This window comes from Ovis canadensis, chromosome 18 (genome assembly GCF_042477335.2).
Source record: "Ovis canadensis isolate MfBH-ARS-UI-01 breed Bighorn chromosome 18, ARS-UI_OviCan_v2, whole genome shotgun sequence".
NCBI lineage: Eukaryota > Metazoa > Chordata > Mammalia > Artiodactyla > Bovidae > Ovis > Ovis canadensis.
In genome coordinates this window covers 83,085,037-83,106,114 of record NC_091262.1, presented here as the reverse complement: position 1 = coordinate 83,106,114, position 21,078 = coordinate 83,085,037, and the positions used below count along the sequence as shown (strand labels likewise).

Genomic DNA, 21,078 nt, shown 5'->3' with positions numbered 1-21,078 from the left:
CGGTCGCCCTTGCCCCTTCCCCAGGGCTCCTGCCTGGGTCAGCGCCCAGCACCCGGGGAGGGGCGGGCTCTGCCTCCGCCCGGCCGGGCAGCTGTCCCCTTCTGGCGTCAGCATCCTGTCCCTGCTGGACGGGGCTGTGGGGGCCGAGGGTGGCCTTGAGCTCCAGCCCCGACTCTGCTGCTCTTGTCCAGCCCGGCTTCTTCCCGGCGGCCCCGCGCTGTCCTGCCCCTCAGCGCGCCCGCCGTGTGCCGGCCTTGCCTGTCCGTGGAGGTTTCCTGTGCTTTCCGCTCCGTCCGGGTGAGTCCCTGCTGACTGTGTGACCTTGCTGGCATCTTCTGTCGCTTCTGCAGGAGAGGCACGGGCAGATTCTGCCTCCCGGACATTCTCTAAGAAGCATGACTGGCCTGCTTCTGGTGCGTCGGGGCCGCGCGTGACTGAAGGCCTGCGCCGCTCGCACGCAGGCAGCTCCTGCTCTCAGTTAGCTTTGCTCTCGTTTCGTGCCGTGAGTTCATCTCCGTAAACAGCGTTTACGGCCGTTTGCTGACTGACTCGTGCACCTCTTTCTCGGTCTGTTGGCACCTCCTCCGCGCCCAGGCTCTGGGGGTTTCCCGCACGGTCCTCGTCGTGGTTGGTTGCCCCCTTCTCTCCGCCGCAGCTGCTCTGTCCTGCCATGGGGGTGTCCGGCACTCGCTCCCTGCCACCTGCCCCCAGCCTGTGGGTTGGGTTGGAATCTATGGATTCACCCTCCGTTGTTACTATTTATGTTCGGTTTTGGGTGCCTTTCTTAGGAAGAGAGAACTGTAGGGGAAACAGACGTCTGCGTCGTGGGCCCGCTCACTCGGGGTGCTTGCTTCCTGCCCCCGCCCCGGAGGCCGGCGCCCCAGGCCCCTCTCCTGGGCCCGCTCACTCGGGGTGCTTGCTTCCTGCCCCCGCCCCGGAGGCCGGCGCCCCAGGCCCCTCTCCTGGGCCCGCTCACTCGGGGTCCACGCCTCCTGCCCCCGCCCCGGAGGCCGGCGCCCCAGGCCCCTCTTGTGGACTCGCCTCTGGTTTCGCTGGAAACGTGCTGAGCCCCGGTTGAGGTACCCCCATCTTCCCTCTAGGAGCCTGGCAGGGCTGGGGTGGGTGCCCACGGAGGGTGGGCCAAGGTGTACTGAGTCACTGTCTCACTGTTTGTTTCTTAACTTGGACCTTTGGGTTTTTTCTCTCTCCTTGGAATTCTCAGATACCTCTAGGCTGGTGCTTTTGTTACTGACCTGATGAACCCTTTCACGTGGGAGATGTCTCTCAGGGGAGGCTTCACTGTATTCTTTCTGGTTGTCTGCTTTCCTTGGCATAACGTATGTAAAGTGTGTGACTGTACCAACCTTAGGTGAGCTCCTGGGCTAGTGTGGGTGACTTAAGGTCTGAGCACACAGCATGGTCCAGCGTGTGTCCTGTGCCCGGAAAGCTCCCTCCTGCCGGTTAGTTTCCCGGCTTTCCTGCCGCAGACGGCTGGAGCCCGCGAGCAGCGCCCTTCGCGTGCATGTCAGCGGTCTGTTTGCTCAGAGGGCTTCGTTTGTGAACGTGCCGCGTCCTCTTCCTGCCGCGGACACTTGGCAGTCCTTGTGGCTGCCGTGCATCCTCCGGCGGACTCGCCTCTCGGGACGGTGCTGCAGGCGGGGCCCTGGGGCATATGGCGTGCACGTCGGTCTGCAGTGGACGTGTCGGCCCCTGCGCTTGCTGGCCTTCCTGGGGGGCGCGCAGCGCTCAGGGGCCTTGCTCTGCTCTCCCTGGTGAGCAGTGAGATTAGCTGCTTTTGCTTGGTCCTCTCTGAGCTGCCTGTTGCGTCTTTTGTACAAGTTGGTTTTTTTTTTTAAACCGAGTTACTGTTTTCTTATTGACCTGTAAACTTCCTTATAAGTTTGGGTTCAGGTCTTCTGATGCATGTTCATATTTTGAGTCTTTCCCCCAGTAGATGACTTTTCACTTTCTTAATGTCCTGATGAAAAGAAATTTCTTAATTTTAAGAGTCCCTATGTATCCGTTTTCATATTTAGGGGGTTTCGTGACCTAAGATCTTATTCTTGGGACTTCCCTCGGGGCTCCCAATGCGGGGGACCTGGGTTCGATCCTTTATCACAGAACTAAGGTCCCACGTGCTGCAACTAAGATTGGACGCGGCCAGATAACAAATGATAAAGCTTAAACAGATGTTAATTCTTGTCCATCCTAAGGTCTGAAGATACCCTTCTGTGTCTTTGCTTAGGAGCTTTATTGTTGTATATTTTGCATTTAAGTTTGTGATCTGCCTCAAATCAGTTTTTTATATATGGTATGAAGCAGAGGTTGAGGCTTGCATTTTTCAGTTTTATTATTTCTTTGTTGAAGTATAGTTGATTTACAGTGTTGCGCCAATCTCTGCTGTATAGCAGTGGGATTCAGTATATTCTCCCATTCTGTAGGTTGTCTTTTTTTTTTTTTAATGGTTTCCTTTGCTGTGCAAAAGCTTTTGAATTTGATTAGGTCCCGTTTGTGTATTTTTGTCTCTATTGCCTTGGGAGACTGACCTAAGAGAACATAGGTAAGGTTTTTTTTTTGCATGATGTGAGGATGTGTGCTAAGGTCATTGACTGACATGTGACTGTCCAGCTTTCCCAGCACCACTTGCAGAAGGGACTGTCTTTTTCCCATTTTGTGCTCTTGCCCCCGTAGCTGAAGAGCAGTGGCCCCTGAGCATGGGGGCCTCTCTCCGGGCCTCTGCTCTGCCCCACCGGTCTGGCGCCTGTCTCTGCAGCGGTGCCACACCGCTCCGGTCACTGCAGCTCTGTCATGCCGCCGGAAGTCTGCTGGGAGAGTTAGGCCTCCCGCACTGTCCCCCTCCCCACCCCGCCTCAGGATTCGCAATTCTCTGTCTTCATGGTTCCTTGTAAAATTTCGTATTATTTGTTCTAGTTCTGTGAAAAATGTCATGGATATTTTCACAGGGATTCAATTGAATCTGCGGATTGCTTTGGATGTTGCCATTTTAACAATATTCTTCCAATCCAGAAGCATAAGGTATCTTCCCATTTCTTTGAATCGCCTTTAATTTACTTATTAATGATTTATAATTCTGGACATACAAGTCACCTCCTTGGCCAGGTTTTTCCTAGGCATGTATATTCGGTGCTGTTTTAAAAGGTGTTGGCTTTCTTACATCCCCTCTCTGACACCCCATTGGCAGTGTAAAGAAATGCAGCTGATGCTCGAATGGCAACGTTGTACCTGCTACTCTGCTAAACCCATTCGGATCTAGGGTCCTTAGGGCTGGCTGTCGACATGCGCGGTGTCATGTCATCTGCAGACAGAGGCAGTCTCACCCTTTGCCTTCCAGCTTGAATGCCTTTCCTTCTCTTTCTTGTCTGACTGCTGTGGCTAGAACTTCGATACTGTGGTGAATAGGCGTGGTGGGAGTGGGCGTCCTTGTCTTGTGCGAGAGTCTAGTAGGAAGGCTCTCAGCTTCTCACCGTTGGGTGTTATATAGGCTGTGGGTTTCCATAAATGGCCTTTACCATGTTGAGAAGTGTTCCCGCCATTCCCCCTTTGGTAACAGTTTTTTGTCATGAATGAATATTGAACTCTGTCAAATGCTTCTTCTGCGTCTCCTGAGATGATCGCGTGGGTCTTGGCTTTTCTCGGTGTGGTTTATCACATCGATGGACTTGCAGACGCTGAGCCGTCCTTGTGGACCGGGACGAGCCCTGCTTGGTTGTGCTGGGTGATCTTGTGTCTGTGTGGCTGAATTTGGTTTGCTGATATTTTGTCGAGAATTTCCGTATCTACGTTCAAAGGCACCAGCCTGCGATTTCCTTTCTCGTGGTGTCTGTGCCCGATTTTGGTGTTAGGGTGATGCCGGCCTCACAGAATGTCTGTGGGAGTGTCCCCTGCTCTTCAGGCTTTCGGGTGAGATTTCGACACGTCGGCGTAGTCAGTTCTTTTCTGTGTGTTTGGTGGAGCTCACCTGGGCAGCCGTCTGGTCCTGCACTTCTGTTTGTAGGGAGGGTTGGTTTGTTTGTTTGCTTTGCAGATTCTGTTTCACTTCCCTTGACCGAGTCTGTTCGCATCACCTGTTTCTTGTTGGTTCAGCTTTGGCGGGCTGCGTGTTTCTGGCTCCCCTCTCCTCCGCGGTCGGGCCTGCTGGTGTCCACTTGTGCGGCCTCGCTGGCGTCCGCTTGCGCTCGGCGCTCTCCTCGGTCCTGGGCGCTCTCCTCGGTCCTGGGCACTCTCCTCGGTCCTGGACTTCTGTGAGAGTCCTGTTTCATTTCTTATTTCATTTATTCAGCTTCTCTTTTCTTCTTGGTGAGCCTAGCTAACGGTTTGCCAATTTTGTTTACTCTTTCAAACCAAGAATCGTCTCCTGGTTTTATTGATTTTTGTTTTCTATTTTCAAAAAATGTCTATTTTATTTATTTCCTTTCTGCTTCCTTCAGGTTTTACTGGTTCCTCTTCTGTCTTAGGTCGTGAGTTAGGTTGTTTACTCGGGATCTCTCTTGTTTTTGCATGGAGGCCTCCATCCCGATTGTTTGCTCGGGATCTCTCTTGTTTTTGCATGGAGGCCTCCGTCCCGATTGTTTACTCGGGATCTCTCGTTTTTGCGTGGAGGCCTCCGTCCCGATGGTTTGCTCGGGGTCTCTCGTTGCTGCATGGAGGCCTCCGTCCCGATGAACTTGCCTCTTAAGAGTTGCTTCCGGGCTTCCCACAGACTTTGTGTCCGACCCCTGGGTCAGGAAGACCCCTGGAGAGCGAAATGGCGGCCCACTGCAGTGTTCTCACCCAGGAAGTCCCGTGGGCAGAGGAGCTTGGCAGGCTGCTGGCCATGAAGCCACCAGGAGGCAGGCGTGGCTCGGTGGCGACGCAGCAGGCAGGCCTGCACGCTTGTGGCGCTCAGCTGCCCCTCACCTCAGGGCGCTTGGAGCGTGCTGGCTGGTCTCCACGCGGGGGTGCTTCCTCATTGCTTTTCGCGTGGTGATTCCTAGTTTCATGCCATTGTGCTCAGAGAAGATGCTTGAGAGGATTTCTGTGTCTTACGTTTGTTGAGGTTAGTTTTGTGCCCCAGTATGTGGTTAGTCCGAGAGAATGTTCCTTGTGAGCTTGAAAAGAATGTGTTTTCTGGTGTTTGTTTTTTGGATGAATGTCGGGACCATCTCAGCCGAGCCTCACTGCTCCGCGGTGTCACGCAGGGCCTCTGCCGCCTTCTGGGTTTTTGGATGAACGTCGGGAACATATCAGTTGGGTCTCACTGTTCCGCGGTGTCACGCAGGCCTCTGCCGCCTTCTGGGTTTTTGGATGAACGTCGGGAACATATCAGTTGGGTCTCACTGTTCCGCGGTGTCACGCAGGCCTCTGCCGCCTTCTGGGTTTTTTGGATGAATGTCGGGACCATCTCAGCCGAGCCTCACTGCTCCGCGGTGTCACGCAGGCCTCTGCCGCCTTCTGGGTTTTTTGGATGAATGTCGGGACCATCTCAGCCGAGCCTCACTGCTCCGCGGTGTCACGCAGGGCCTCTGCCGCCTTCTGGGTTTTTGGATGAACGTCGGGAACATATCAGTTGGGTCTCACTGTTCCGCGGTGTCACGCAGGCCTCTGCCGCCTTCTGGGTTTTTTGGATGAATGTCGGGACCATCTCAGCCGAGCCTCACTGCTCCGCGGTGTCACGCAGGCCTCTGCCGCCTTCTGGGTTTTTTGGATGAATGTCGGGACCATCTCAGCCGAGCCTCACTGCTCCGCGGTGTCACGCAGGGCCTCTGCCGCCTCCTGACTCTCGGGGGCCGTCCGTCGGTGTCTGTGGACTGGTAGAGTCTTCTGTTCTTGCTGCGTTCCTGTCAGTTGCTCCCTTACGTCTGTTCAGTTCAGTCGCTCAGCCGCGTCCGACTCTTTGCGATCCCATGGACTGCAGCACGCCAGGCCTCCCTGTCCATCACCAATTCCGGGAGTTTACTCAAACTCATGTCCATCGAGTTGGTGATTCTGTCTAACCATCCCATCTTATCCTCTGCTGCCCTCTTCTCCTCCTGCCCTCAGCCTTTCCCAGCATCAGGGTCTTTTCCAGTGAGTCAGCTCTTTGCATCAAGTGGCCACAGTATTGGAGCTTCAGCTTGAGCATCAGTCCTTCCAATGAGTATTCGGGACTGATTTCCTTTAGGATGGGCTGGTTGGATCTCCTTGCAGTCCAAGGGACTCTCAAGAGTCTCCTCTAGAACCACAGCTCAGAAGCATCACTTCTTTGTTGCTCAGTCTTCTTTATGGTCCAGCTCGTATTTCTGTGCATGGCCACTGGAGGAACCGTGACTTTGACTGTACAGATCTTTGCCAGCAAAGTGGTGTGATGTCTCTGCCCTTCAATGCGTTGCGCAGGTTTGCCACAGCTTCCCTTCCAAGGAGCAGGTGTCGTGCGTCCACGGGTACAGTCACCGCCCGCAGTGATCTTGGAGCCCAAGAAATAAAGCCTGTCGCTGTTGCACTTTCTCGCCTTCTCTTTGCCATGAGGTGATGGGACTGGAGGCCAGGACCTTAGTTTTTCGAATGCTGAGTTTTAAGCCAGCTTTTTCACTTCCTTCTTTCACTGTCATGAAGAGGCTCTTTAGTTCTGCTTCACTTTTTTACACTTAGAGTGGTATCATCTGCATATCTGAGGTTAATATTTCTCCCGGCAATCTTGTGAGTCAAGATTGTGAGTCAGTGACCATCTGAACAGTGAGACTCGGCTGAGATGGTCACGACATCCAGTTTGTGAGTCATCCAGCCCGGCGTTTCCCATGATGTACTCTGCATCTAAGCTAAATAAGCAGGGTGACAACATACAGCCTCGTCATACTCCTTTCTCAATTTTGAACCAGCCCATTGTTGAGTGTCTGGCTCTAACTGTTCCTTCTCGACTTGCATACAGGTCAGGTGGCCTGGTATTCCCATCTCGTGAAGAACGTTCCACAGTGTGTTGTGATCCACACGAAGGCTTTAGCATAGTCGGTGAAGCAGAAGCAGATGTTTTCTGGAATTCCCTTGCTTTTTCTGTGATCCAGCAGATGTTTGCAGTTTGATCTCTGGTTCCTCTGCCTTTTCTAAACCCAACTTGCATGTCTGTGTGACTCTGGTCTCTGGAATTCCGTGAGGCAGTGCTGTCCCTTTCCCGGCGGTTCCGTCAAGGTTTATGTGGTGTGATCTGAATCTGGGGTATTAAGTCCATACTGTTGTCAATCTTCAAATAAACCAGCCAGCTCTCTCATCAGCAAAGCAAGTGTCCTCGGGAGTGGCAGAGGACACGCTGTGGCCGGCTGGCTGGCCGTGGGCGGGTCCTGCGGGCAGCAGAGAGGAGCCCCACCGGACGGACAGGAGGCGGAGGAGGTTGGGGTCTCTGATGGTCCGTTGAGGACAGCGAGGGTCGTGTGGCGGCTGCTGCCCCTTGACCAGGCTCCCTTCCTCGTTGCAGGGCCAGCAGCTTCCTGCCTGGGGTGTACAGCGAGCATGTGGGGGGCCTGTGCGGGAGAGCGCCCTGCGGGGCTCCGCCTCGCCCCCCGCAGTTCCCCTGCTCGTTTGCACGCTTGGTGGGACTGTTAGCTCTTTCTGTGGTGTCGTCTGTCCTAATCACAGGCCCTCTTCATCTGGCTGACCCTTCGTGCCTGGATGTCTGCCTGTTTGGCCAGCTGCATGCCTCCCTCTGGGGCCTGTGCCCTGGCAGCCGCCCTTCTCCTCTGGGGGCGGCCCTTCCTCCTGCTCCTAGCTCTCTTTTTAAATCTTCACCTGTGCCCACTCTGTGGTTTGGTTATTTCTGAGTTTTTACAAAATGTTCAGTGATCACATTTTTAATTCTCCAAGGACTGTGTCTTTTGATTGCAGCCTATTCGTACTTTCCTGCGTGTTGACACCTTTCCAGCACTGCGAGACTGTAATGGGGCTTGGGGCGCTCTCTTCTCTTAGCAGTCTGCCTGTGGAGCCTGGCGCGTCTTCCTCTCTCTCCACGTTGGCGTTTTCTGCACAGGTTGGGTGATTCTCAGTTGTCGGTCCATGTTAATACGAATGTGGGTCTTAGGCTGGCCTCTTGACACCTGTAGCCCCCCCAGGGCACCCATTGGCTTCTTGGTGCCCCTGGATCTGATCACGGGTGTGGTTTCTCGCGTATTGCCACGTGGGACGGGTGTGACGTGCGTGTTCACCCTGATTGGGTGCCGGGCGAGAGGAGGCTTCTGGGCCGAGCCCTGTAGCAGTACGGCTCCGCTTCTTAAGCCACTGGGTCAGGCCCTCCCCGGGGTGCTGGCTGGCCCTCGCCCTGTGTCCACGTTTGTGCTCTCTGCTGTCTCCATTGTTCTGGGAGGAAGCTGGTCAGGCGCCGTCCTGAAGGGAGAGGCTGGCCTTAGTTTCACAAAGTGTCAAAACTTTGAAGACATCTGTGTGCTAGTGAGTTGGCTCTTTGCGTTCATTCATTATCCTTAGGAGAGTGAGCTGTGGCTGGTTGATTGGGAGTCTGTGTTGCACGTGCCTGCGTTTACCGATGCCTTTGTGCTGTTAGAGGCTGCACACACGCCTTCGTCGTGTGCCTTGTTCAGTGCCCAACGTGCGTGAATTAAAACCTCACCTGGGGGCTGGGACTAACCTCTCGTGGCTACAGGGCTTCTTTTTTGGGTGATGGAATGTACCAAAGCGGTAATGGTCGAACAACTCTTGTGAATATACTACCCACTCCATGGGACAACTTAAGTGGGTAAACTTTACAGTGTGTGAACTGTAGAGCAATGAAGGTGTGATAAGATAACTTGCCGCGATAATTTCAAGCCCCCCACCCAGCTGCTGGGGGACCCTGGCCCGTGGTGTGTGGGGCTCAGCTGGGTCCTGGGCTCTGTAAGCGCCCTCCGGAAAGGGCCTTCCTCTCCCTGTTGGCGGAGCCCCTGTGCGCACTGGGCTGCGGGGCAGACCGTGCTTATCCACCTGACATCCTGGCTGCACGCGCTATGATGGGGAGCAGCGGCCCGCCCTCCTCTCTCTGCAGACGGTCAGGATGTTGGCTGTGCCCCGGCCTCGGCTCTGGGACCGTGACCGTGATCCTGCCTCAGTTCAGCCTGACCAGAGGCCTCCGAGCTGCGCGGCTCCAGGCAGGCTCTGTTGGAGGTCGCGGGGGTAGGGCTGCAGGGGCCAGGGCACTCACGGGACATGCCGACTGCTAGGCGCCAGCCCGCCCCCCTGTCCCCCTGGCGCTGGCTCCCTGGGCACCCCCCTTTGGCCAGGGGTCAGTCTGAGCCCGCAGCCCTTGGCCGCAGGAGCAGCAGAACCCGCCCCTAGCTCTGCGGGGGAGGCGCAGGCCGCTGCGCAGTGTAGAGTGGTCTTTGCCGGAGGAGGAGTGGGCCCGGGGTGGGAGGACGCTGGGCGGGCTGTGCGCGCCCCAGCCCCTGGCTCCCGTGAGGCTCGCCGGTTGCAGGGGCGCGTCTGCCTCCCCCTCGGCGCCCCTGCGGCCTGCTCCCGTGACCCCCAGGAGGGCTGTGCTCCAGGCAGAGGCGTGCGTGCAGACTTGGTCCTGGCCGGCCTGGGCGCACCAGCCTGGGCGGAGGCTGGCGTGGGGCCCGTGGGGAAGGCTGGGTGGGCGCGGGCGGCAGGGCCTGGGCGCTCAGGCTTGGGAGGGGCCTTTGCGGTGGAGCGAGTGGACTCGGGGCCGTGTCAGTGTTCAGCGCCAGGCGGCCGGCTTACCCGCAGCCCTTCCCAGACTCGGTGAGCGCGGGGCCTTGGGAAGGGCTCTGCCCCTGGCTGACCTGCCCCCCCTCCACCCTGGAGGGAACTCGCGCCCCGTGTCCACACACATGATTTTACTGGAAGCCCTGTGAAACGGAACGTTTTGCAGAGCGTGAAAGCAAACGGGTAACCTTGACGCTCTGCCTTAAGTCACGAGGCAGTCGCGTGAGGCCGACAGTGCTAGCGAGCGGCCGGCTCGCCTGTTGGGATCCGCGGTAACGTGTCGTGTTGTGTCCTAGGGAGGCGCCAGATCCACCACCTGGGGAACCAGCTGCAGCTGAACCAGCATTGCCTGGACACCGCCTTCAACTTCTTCAAGATGGCCGTGAGCAAGCACCTGACCCGCGGCCGGCGGACGGCGCACGTGGTGGCGGCCTGCCTCTACCTGGTGTGCCGCACGGAGGGCACCCCGCGTATCCTTCGCTGCCCGGCCTCCCGGCGCCGGCCGCGCCTCTCTCTGCTCGCGGGCCGCCCCGCTGATCTGGCTTCTTTCTGGCCTCCTCTTCCCCGTTGTCCACGTGCTTCCCTTTCGCTCTGGGAGAGCTTGTCTCCCAGCCGAGCCTCCGCCTCCGCTCTCCTGGTGGGAGCTGGGGCAGCGGTGTGTCCCCGGGCCCTTCCTGGGGCAGGGCTGCCGTGCGCGCGCGCAGGAGCCCCGGCCTCTCTGCCCCTCCTCGCACGCCGTTTCCCTCCGTGTGGTCGCCGCAGCCTTCCCCGTGCGTAGGTGGCCCGGCTGCGGCCCCGGCCCTGAGCCGGGAATGCGCGAGGGGCCCCGGAGGCTGCAGGGGGGCGACCCTCAGTATCGGAGCCTCGCGTTAAAGTGTCTGAATCCTGGGGCGGCATCACTTCAGCAGCAAAGAACCCTTGTTGCTTGAAAGGATGAAGCGCTGCGCCCAGAGGCCCACGAGCTCGCGGGGGGAGCAGCAATCCTGGTCCGTGGGGGCGGGGGAGCACGAGCACCCCAGCCGCCCGCCCCCTGCCCACCACTGCCCACCACCCTGGCCCAGGAGCGGAGCCTGGCGGGCCCGCAGCGGATGGACCAGAGGCCCGGGCACCTGGGAGCGCTGCCCGGGGGAGGGGCCGCACCAGAGCCCACGCCGTGGGGGCCCCGGACCCAAACCGTGCCGACGGGCCTCCCAGAGGCCGAGAGCTGCGCGCGGCTGCCGGGGCCGGGGGTGCTGCCGGGGCTGGGGAGGGGTGATGGTCTGCAGCTCGGTAAATGGGCTGAGAGCCTTGCGCTTGTGCGTTTTTGGCCCTACCCTTGGCCTGGAAGAGCTGCTAACCTCAGCACAGGGGACTGCAGTGTGTGGGGACAGCGCTTCAGTCCGTCTGCCTGCCCTCGGTCCCCTTGGGAGGGCCGTTTTGGGGGCGGCCGGAGGGCACAGGTGTGGCCAGCCCCCTGAGCTTCCCTGGTGGCTGGCACTCCGGGCCCTGTCCTCCAGCCGGTGTCCTGGCGCCCTGGACAGGCCTCGGCTCCCTGCCCCTGCAGCCCACCCGCCCTGCCTGGCACAGCCGCCTTGTTTTCCAGATGAATTCCAAAGCCCCTAGACCGTATTCGAAGACTCCCCTCTCCTCTCCTCGCCCCAGACTGCCCTCCACGCTCCCCCGACTCCCTCTCTCTGACCTGCCTTTTACACCGTCTGTCCTTGGGTGGGCGTGTTTGGCAGAAACTTCCAGGCTCTAAGGGGCTTCCCTGGTAGCTTAGCTGGTAAAGAGTCCACCTGCAATGCAGGAGACCCCAGTTCGATTCCTGGGTCAGGACGATCCCCTGGAGAAGGGACAGGCTGCCCACTCCAGTGTTCTGGCCTGAAGAATGCCATATTATGGCATTGTCCATGGGGTCGCAAAGAGTCAGACGTGACTGGGCGGCTTTCGCCCACTCTCCTGTCCAGGCTGTGGGTGGACGCCGCGTCCCCACCCAGGTGACCTGGCCCGTCTCCCGCAGCTGTGTGTCCGACGCTAGCGCATCTTTTGTGGCGCGCATCCACTGGAGGTGTGTAGTCCTTGGCGTTTACTGGGCTCCCGCTGAGCGGCCAGCGGGCCTGTGTGTGAGCAGGCGAGCTCAGCGCCCTCAGTCCCGAGGCTGCTGACCCCGTCCCCCCTGCTCGGCCTTCAGACCTTCCCCCCAGGCTTCTGACCCCAGGTCTTGCTCAAGGGGCTTCTGACCTGCAGACCTGGGGTGGGTGCTTCCACACTGAGCCTCTGCCCCTCCCCAGGCCCCCCGCGATCCTCTCTCGGAGGACAGTCCCGCGAAGACCCAGCTCTCCCCAGCCCACCACCCCTCAGCCACTTGCTTCCCCAAGGGCAACGAAAGAATTTAAAGATCTTAAGTAGCTTGATTTCTAGGGCAGCAGCAAAACCGAGAGGAGAGTGGATAGACGTGAAACCCCCGTCCACGCCCGCGCACAGCTCCCCGGCGTGGATGGCCTCCACCAAGCCAGTCGTTTGCCCCCAGTGGTGAGCCCATCGTGACACCTAACTGCCTCCCAGACCGCGTGGTCTCTGCCGGGGCTCACGTCCTGTGGATTCGGCAGACGCACAGAGAGAGGGTGGTCCAGACAGGGCCGCAGTGGCTGGTGAGCGTTTGCCAGGAGGCGCTGGGCATGCGGAGTTGCAGGCTGAGCTGAGAGAAGCGCACGGCCCAGTGCCCGTCGCCCGGGGGCCTTGGCACTCAGACCTGCCGCTCAGCGTGTCCTGCCTGCCCACGTCTGATGATGCTAACTGGGGCCGCTCCCTGGGGTCCAGCAGGCACGCCCTGGGCTGTGTGTCGGCTGGAAAAGAGCCTCCCGTCTTGCTGCTTTCTGCCCCCGGCAGCGTCGTTTTCAGTTCCCCGAGCAGGGACTGACCCTGGGCTGTGGCAGTGAGCGCGTGGAGTCCTGACCGCTGCGCTCTCAGGGAGCTCCCTGGGCTTCATCTTCTGTAAACGGACTTCTCGATTCCCATGACGTCCCATCTGTCCATCCTCTCCTCAACGATAAATGGTTTGTGTTCCGCTGAAGAGAGCGTAGCCCAGTCCTGGAAGTGCTCCCTCCTGGAAGCTCTTGGTTTTGTGTTTCCCGCTGGAGTTGAGGGCCTCTGGTCCCGCGTCTGCTGTGAGGAGAGGGTCAGAGTTTGCTGCTTCCCCTGGGCGTCCAGTCAGAGTGCCGTCTGCTGCAGGCCGGCCCTCCCAGCATGCAGTGCTGGCACCACTTCCAGCTCATGTGGGGTCTGTCGCTGCCGTCTCGGACCCCTCGTGTGGGTCTGTTGGTGCCAAGACCAGGCGGCTTTCCGTGGCTGGTTTGTGATCCGTCTCAGAGCCTGCAGCGTGAGACCCTGAAGCCCAGCGCTCTTCTGCCTTGGAGGCGTCTGGCTGTGTGCGGTGCTGTTTCTCTGTACACGTTTTTGAATCAGATCGTACATTTCTGTGGGGAAAAAAGAAAGAAAACAGCTTCTGGGACTCCGACTGGGGTTTGTGGATCAACTTGGGTGCAGCTGACACTCAGGGACAGCAGCGACTCTTGCAGTCAGCGACTGCCCCTTATTTCCCATGGCCGTTCACCACCTCCTGTCATTCTTGAGGAGGAGGTCTCAGCTTTCGTTTGTTGGGTTTATTCCTCGGTATTTGTGTGTTGAGCTAAGGTAGACAGTACCTTTTGCTCCCAGTGTGCAAAAGTGTAGCGGCGTGCGGAAAATGCAGGGTTCAGTGACGAGTCTCAGGCGTTGAACTTCAGGAGCGTGCCCAGCTGTGTCTGCCGCCGCCGCCAGCCGCTCAGCCGTCTGAGGCCCGCCTCGGTGCCCCGTGGTGTAAGGCGTGAGGGGGCATCCCCGCCTCTGGAGGCGTTTGCAGCGCTTTGCCGCAGACGCCTGCTCTGGGCTCCCTGTCCAGGCCTTTATGTGCCTTTATCAGGTACCAGGTTGGGCGTCTCCTTTTTCCTGGTCACTGGGAGCTCTTATGTGAAGGCTGCTGGCTCGTCTGTGTGTTCATCGGTACGCGCATCGCCTGCCGTAATTTCTCCCCTTAATCTGCACTGAGGTGAAGCACGCTGACTTTATTTTTCGGCTGTGCCTCGCGGCGTTCAGGATCTCCGCTCCCTTCCAGCTTTGCTTGGTTGTGCTTTGCGAGGCCTGTGTCCGGTTACTTCAGGAACCAGAGCACAGGAGTCGGGTCGCCCTTGACACGCCGTTTCCCGCTGTCTGTGGCGCTTGTAGTGACGGCCCTCTGTCACGTCTTGCGTTTGTGATTTTGCCATTTTTCTTCTTTCATCTGTGTTGCTAGGGGCTTGCCCGCTTTCTTAGTCTTCTTCTTGGTGACGGCTTTGTTGAGATGAAGTCCACGCGGTGAGCTGTGGAAGTCAGTGGCATTCGGCCACGCTCACGCAGCGTGGGGCCGTCACCACAGTCGGTGGGAGGCCAGTCGCGCCTCAGAAGGCACTTGGGCCCCGGCAAGCGGCAGCCTGCTCCCTGTTGCTCCCCGTCTGCCCGTCGCCCTTCCCTGCACACCACCGCTGGAGCTCCGTGTTTAGCTTGAGAGGCGCTGCGGCCTGGTCTCCAGGCGCTGGACTGTGTTGTGTCCGCCCCCGCCGTGCAGGGCGGCTCCGGTTTCTCCGCCTCCTCGTGGCCTGCGCTCAGTCTTCTCAGAAGAGCCGCTCTCTGGCTTTCTTCATCTAGCGTGCGTTTATTTTTTATTCCTTTGATTTCTGCTTGTTATTTCCTTCCACTTTCTTTGGGTTTGTTTGCCATGTTCCAGCTTCCTAGGTTCTTAATTTCCATCTCTCTGCTTCCCTGCCGCCAGCACTGGGGGCTGTGACTCTTTCCCGGCAGGTTGAGTGGCTTCGCACTCTCTTGCTGCGTTCTGTGACCGGTCCAGAGCGTTTTCTGGTTCCCATTTTCGCCTCTTTAAGCCGACATCGAGCCACGTCTGCGAGTGCGCCCGCTGCGGGTTTCCTGGTGCGCTCTGTGCCATCGCTGTCTCCTGTGGGCCCCGTGTGGCCAGGCGGCAGGCACTGGCGCGTCCCCTTCCCCGGGTCTGGGACCTGACTTCCGGCTCAGCGCGCCGTCTGTTCTGGCGGCCGTGCCACGGGCACTTCGAAGGAGTGGGTGTCTGCAGCCGTCAGGTGGAGCGGCCTAAATGTCCGTCCGGTCAAGTCGGTTAGTCGCGTTCACATCAGCCGTGCCCGTTTTTCTGTCCCCTTGTTCTAAAGGAAGAGTTTGAAACTCCTGCTGCAGATGAGGACTGACAGACTTTTCCTTTCATCTCGTTGGGTCCGCATTGTATTCTGATGCCGTGTTTAGAGGGTACAGATTCGGTGTCCTGTATCTTCCTGGTGGGAGTGAGGCCGGCCGTTGTGAAGCGCCCGTCTCTCAGTTCAGTTCAGTTCAATCGCTCGGTCGTGTCCGACTCTTTGCGACCCCATGAGTCGCAGCACGCCAGGCCTCCCTGTCCATCACCATCTCCCCGAGTTCACTCAGACTCACGTCCATCGAGTCCGTGATGCCATCCAGCCGTCTCATGCGCCCGTCTCTGTCGCCACGTTTCCCCTTAGGCCCTCCTGTGTCGGGCGTTGGTGCAGCGAGACCCGCTTCCCTGTGCTGAGGGTGCGCACAGTCTGTCTTTTCCCGTATCTTAACGGTCAGTCCTCGCTGCGTCTGAGGCATGTCGTTCACAAGCAGCACGTGGCTGGCTGTCCTGAAGCGGACTCAGGCCCCCTGGCCTGTGCGCAGTAAAGCCCCCCACGGCCCCTGGCTGTGGTGCAGGAAGGGCAGCGGGCGGGCTTCGCGGCCCCCTGTCGGTGGTGATGGGCATCGGCCCGCACCTTTGCCGCTTTTGCCTTTGTTCCAGAGTTTGACTCTGATGTGCTTAGATGTGGGTTCTTTGGTACTTGTCTAGTGCGTGGAATCTGAGCCTTCTGTCTGTTTGGGGAGAGTCTTGGGCGGCATCTTTCTAAGCGCAGTCTCCCCTCTTCTGGCCCTGCTCCCTTTCCGGGGCTCCGGTGGTTGCTGTTCAGCCGCTCAGTTGTGTCTGATGCTTTGTGACCCCGTGGAGTACGGCAGGCCGGCCTCCCTATCCTTCCCTAGCTCCCAGAGTTTGCTCAGACTCACATCCATTGAGTCAGTGATGCCATTCAGCCATCTCATCCTCTGTTGCCTCCTTCTCCTGCCTCCAGTCTTTCCCAGCATCAGGGTCTTTTCCCGTGAGCTGTCTCTTCACGTCAGGTGGCCACCGTATTAGAGCTTCAGTATCAGTTGCAGTTCTTCCAATGAGTATTCAGGACTGATTTCCTCCAGGATTGACTGGTTTTATGTCTTTGCAGTCCAAGAGACTCTCAAGAGTCTTCTCCAGCTCCACAATTTGAAAGCAGCAATTCTTCGGCACTCAGCTTTCTTTATAGTCCCAACTCTCACATCCGTACGTGAGTCCTAGAAAAACTGCAGCTTTGACTGTACAGACCTTGCTGGCAAACTGATGTCTCTGCTTTTTAATAAGCTGTCTAGGCTTTGTCGTAGCTTTTCTTCCAAGGAGCAAGGACCCCGGTCACATGCACGTCAGACCCTTTCCTCGCATCTCAGCTTGTGCTTTGTATTTTCCATGTTTTTCTTTTCTTCTCCTGAACTTTGTCCCACAACGTATCCTGAGCCCCTTCATCCTTTCTTGGCTGTGTGTCACTGGATGTTAAACCAGTCTATTAACTTCCTAACTTCCGTGATGGTTTTCCATTAGATTATTTTATTAGATCCCAGTTCTGTGGTACGATCTTCCATCTCTGGAGTTATATGAAAGTCTTTAACAGTAACTCCAACAGTGGGATCCCTGAAAGCTGCTTTTGCTGTCTGAGTTTTCTTCTGGAATTAGAGATCTGCTTCTGTCTGTTACCACACTTGTGTGCGTTAGTTGCTGAGCCGTGCCTGCCTCTTTGTGACCCCGTGGACTGTGGCCCACCAGGCTCCTCTGTCCATGGGATCCTCCAGGCAAGAGCACTGGAGAGGGCAGCCATTCCTCCTCCTGAGGATCTTCCCGACCCAGGGGTCAAACGCAGGCCTCCTGCACTGTGGAATCTGCACCATCAGAGTCGCCAGGGAAAGTTCACAGAGTTTCTGGATATAGTGTTTGAAAGCTGGTGGCAGCTGTGGGTGTTTCTTGCCCAGAAGGGCTGCCGTTCGCTCTGGCAGGCAGGGAGCCAGGACCGCCCGTCGGGGCCTCACTGTGCAGGACCCGGGCGGAGCCCGCTGGGGCCGTCACGGGGGTCTCTGCCCGCTCTCGCCCCTGGGAGCTGACTGCTGCTGGCCATGGGTGGAGCCTGTGCGCCCTCGTGCCCATGCGGAGCAGGAGTTGGCAAGGCTGGGGGAGCTGTGTGCGTGGTGTTGGGCCCACTTCTTGGCAGTGGGGCCCCTCAAGGCTGGCTGCCTTGGCAGTCCAGGTGAGACTGTGTGAGCTCCGGGATGCGGCGTGGGCCTTGGCCTCCTGCCCTAGGGGCGGCCGGAGCTGGAGCCGGAGCCGCCAGCAGGCCCCGGCCTCTCCAGATCCCTAGGCTCCTGCCCTTGGGTGCCCTTGCGTGCGGCTCCGGGCTGCTTCCCTGTGCTTTCCGAGAGCGGCGTGTGCTGCCTCTGGCTTCTAGTCCTGCTCCCCACAGCACGGTCGCGCTCCCGTCTCACTGTGGCTGAGGTGAAGTTGCCGAAGCAGACTGCTGCTGCCCGCTCCCCCCTGCCAGCTGGTGTCTGCGCGCCGCTGGCCCTTGCTGCACTCTCCCGAACAACTTCTGGACTTCCCGCAGGGTCAGGCGTCACCGCCAGGTAGAACTGATGGGGCAGGACGCCAGGGTGTGGTGTCTGGTGGCCTCTGTCCTTGGCAGGGCATGGCTGTGAGCTGGTGTGCTCAACAGAGCTGAGTGCCGGCTCCTGAGGAACTGCCCGCTGGTGCCAGCTGCTTGGGTTGGGCTCACTGAGCAGGGGCCCCTGCGGGGGCAGGGGCAGGACCCTGGGGGCTGGGTGGGTGCTGGGCAGTCATCCTTTGATGGCGCTGCTGCTGAAGGACCACAAATGCCGTTTCATTTTAACTTGGTTAAAAGTTGAATCCCAATTTCCTTTTTAAAATACACATATCCCCCCCCCCCATCATTTTATTATGAAAACTCTCAAATACATGGGAAAATTTGAGAGGGTTGATGATGCAGTGGGAAGCCCCGACCACACCTCGCACACGCGCCCCGTCTGTGCTCCGTCTGCGCTCCCCTGCTCCCCGCCTGCTGGTCCCTCGGCCTGTCCTCTTGGCATTTTTCAAAGTGAGGTGCAGACATCTGCCTGCTCTCCCCAAGCCCTTCAGCATGCGAGTTATTAACTGACTAGATCCCAGTATTTGTTTATGGTTTTTCTTTCCTTTTAAGGCAAAATTGGCATGAAATGAAATGCACAAGCCTTAATTGTGCCCTCAGATGACTTCTGATGAGCACACAGGGTCTGTAGGACCGGCTCGTCCTCCAGGGAGCAGGGCAGTGCCAGCAGCCCACCCCGAGGCGCCCACGCTCCGGGACCCCCGTGGGTTCATTTTGCTTGTTCTGGAGTGCCATGCCCGGGAAGCCCGTGTGTGCCCATCTCTGGACTGTGTGTGACAGGGGGTCCCTGCTGGTCCCCATCTTTGCTCGTGTGCTTGAAGCTCTGTGACTTCACCTTCCTTGGGGCGTGGGCGTGGCCAGGCGTGGGCTCCGCCGCTCCTTGTCCTGAGAGCCGGAAGGCCCTCCTGTGGAGCCGCTGTCCCCACGGTCGGTGTGGGGGCCACTTTGAGTTCCTGTGGGGGCTCTTTGCTTCTCTTCGTGACACACCTGTTCAAACCTTTTTTTTGCCCATTTTTGGGGCATTCACTTTATCTGTATCATTGCAAAAACAGACTTCATTTTAAGAATAGCGTCAGGTCTGTGAAGTTGTGCTGAGCGCCACATTCTCCACCCCACGCAGAGCATCCCTGTTACCCGCTTGTACAGAGAGCTCTGTGTTCGGCGGACACACGTTGGTCGTTTCTGTTAGTCGATGTCCACAGCCGCCCTGAGGGCTCACTCTTGGTGGCCACACTCCTGGGCGTGACCAGTGAGGGTGGCTGTGTGTCCCCCATGGTGGAGGCACGTGGCCGCTCCCCTCCCCTGCGGCCCTGGCCCCAGGCCTCTGCTGGTCTCCCCTCGCTGTGACATTGCTGGGCCCCGGCAGCGCCTGGCCTCTCGGCCGTGTCCGCTGCCTCTGCGGCCCCTGGCTCCCGCCCGTGTGCTTACTGCGGCCTCTTCCTTTCCTTTCTTGCGGCTTTGTTTGTTTTGTTTTCCGAGTTCTCACTGGTGTTGGTCTGCACCGCAGTCTTATGTGTCTCGCTCACTCCCTGATGAGGGGCCTGTCTTCAGAGACGGAGAAACAAGGCGCCTTTTATTCAGGGACCTTGGTGGTCACGCTCAGAGCTCGCTGCCTGCTGGAATGAGGCTCTGGCTTCAGGGCTTCCTTCCCTCTTTCCCTCTGGATGCCCGCTCCGGGCTCGGGTTCAGCGTCACCGGATCCTTTCTCAGTTACTTCTCAAAGCCTCAGCATGAATGACACTAAGTTCCCGTCATTCAACAAGCTGCTCTTCTCAGGGGCTCATGCCTTGTGTGTATAGCTCTGTGTGTGTGGCTGGCTAGGTTTTGGCTCGCTTCGGGCGTGTTCTGATCACTCCTTACTCAGGTACTGAGAGTGAGGACAGGGCCTGTGCCAGCGTCCCCACAGCCATCCCCTGGGGACCAGGACTGGGCAGTGCCTGCCAGCCACCAAGGGGTCCCATGTGTGTGTGTGTCTGCCCCCCTGCCTGGTGCCCAGCGGGCGCTCCGTGGTGCTTGCGGGGCACAGTCGCGAGTGTGGCCGTGCTCGTGGGGCAGGCTGGGCACGGCCCGAGCAGATGGGGAGGCTGGCCTGCACGTGCGGCTGTGCTCCGGGGCCTATGTTGTACGCCCCGCCCCGCCCCGCCCCGCCCCGCCCCCCGCCTGCCCCCAGCCCCGCCCCCGCCTGCCCCCAGCCCCGCCCCCCGCCTGCCCCAGCCCCCGCCCCCGTCTGCCCCAGCCCCGCCCCCGTCCTGGTGGAGACCCACTGCCCCTCCCAACGTGGCCGCCTCACTCTGGATTGCGATCCCGTGCGGAGCTTAGCTCTACAGCCAGGGTCTGCCTCCCAGAGACCGTCCGGTGGCCGGCGCCTGTGGGCCTGTTGGTTGCTCCTTGACTCTCACGCAGACATGCTCCTGGACCTCAGCGACCTGCTCCAGGTAGATGCAGCCCCCTCCCCCACAGCCCTGCTCAGGCCCCGCCCGCCCCGGATGGGAGGGTCCACAGGCGAAGGACGCGGAGGGCCTGGGTCTTGGTTTGGAAACTGGCAAACGGAATGGGTAGGGACAGTGGACATGGGGGTGGGGGCGTCCCAGGGGCTTGTCGTAGAAGCACAGGAGAGGCCCAGGTGACCTTTGTCCAAGGCGAGGGACGTTCTTCAAAGAACAAGATGGACTCATACCGGTACATTTAAACAGTGTAACAGCTTATATTAATACTTGCAGTCTGGAGAAACTTGCTTTCTAGTTTCCTCATTTCCAAATGACTGATGGTAATGGCAAGACCACCAACAGGGATGTGGGTGTGGATGGGCCGCTCATGGGGGGGGGCCGCCTCGGGGCGGGGCCACTGCGGTCTGCGTGTGTCCTGGTTATGGCGCTGGATGAGCGTGCGCTCAGTGGTGGGTCTCGAGGACTTGGAAAGAAACTGACTTTCCCTAACTATGTCAGGGAAAGCAGATAGGACCGGTGTGGGGATGCACGCAAAGTACCCAGGGATCCGCCTCCCAAAGGAAGCTGGCCCAGGGCTGGGCCTTCAGCAATCCCAGGGCGGGCAGGCAGAGCTGCACTGACCTCAGAGACTGCCTGTATAGACGCCATTTCTCAGCAGCCCTGCTGAGACCTTCTTGGGTCACCCTGGAAAGAATCCCGGGGACCTAGAAGATCCAGTTCTGCACGTACTGTACGTGGTCAGGGCACGTGCACGTGGCCAGGCTTCCTTCCGGGCGGTGCCTCGGGACAGCACTCCGGAAGTGCTTGGGCGCCTGGAAGGTAGAGGGAGGCGTTCCGGTGCTTCCTGCTTCACACCTCAGGGAGCTGGGCAGTCAGGGCTGGGGTGGGAGGTGACAGAGCAGAGCTCCCCTCCCCGGGGCTGGGTCAGGGCCAGCGGGACCCTGTGCATGCAGGCTCCACCCACACAGTTTGCACACCTCAGGGGGAGGGCAGGCCTTGGGCCTTGCGTCCTGGGCAGAACCCAGCCTGAGCACCAGAAGGGTGGAAGGTGACCTGGCAGTCAGGAGCCCGGCCCTTCCAGAGTGTGAGGCCGGGAC

General features: G+C 58.9%; 1 protein-coding gene across 3 annotated transcripts in view; it reads left to right on the top strand.

Annotated features, from left to right (window-relative positions):
* BRF1 (BRF1 general transcription factor IIIB subunit) overlaps positions 1–21,078 on the top strand; it is a 57,752-nt gene that overhangs the window by 10,488 nt on the left and 26,186 nt on the right. Inside the window, exons 3-4 of one of the 3 annotated variants that reach the window (XM_069559937.1) lie at positions 9,972–10,145; positions 19,938–19,969. The exons of the other annotated variants lie outside the window; for them this stretch is intronic. Coding sequence (XP_069416038.1) covers positions 9,972–10,145; positions 19,938–19,969 — 206 coding nt within the window. The remainder of the gene's footprint in view (positions 1–9,971; positions 10,146–19,937; positions 19,970–21,078) is intronic. 3 annotated transcript variants of the gene reach the window in all.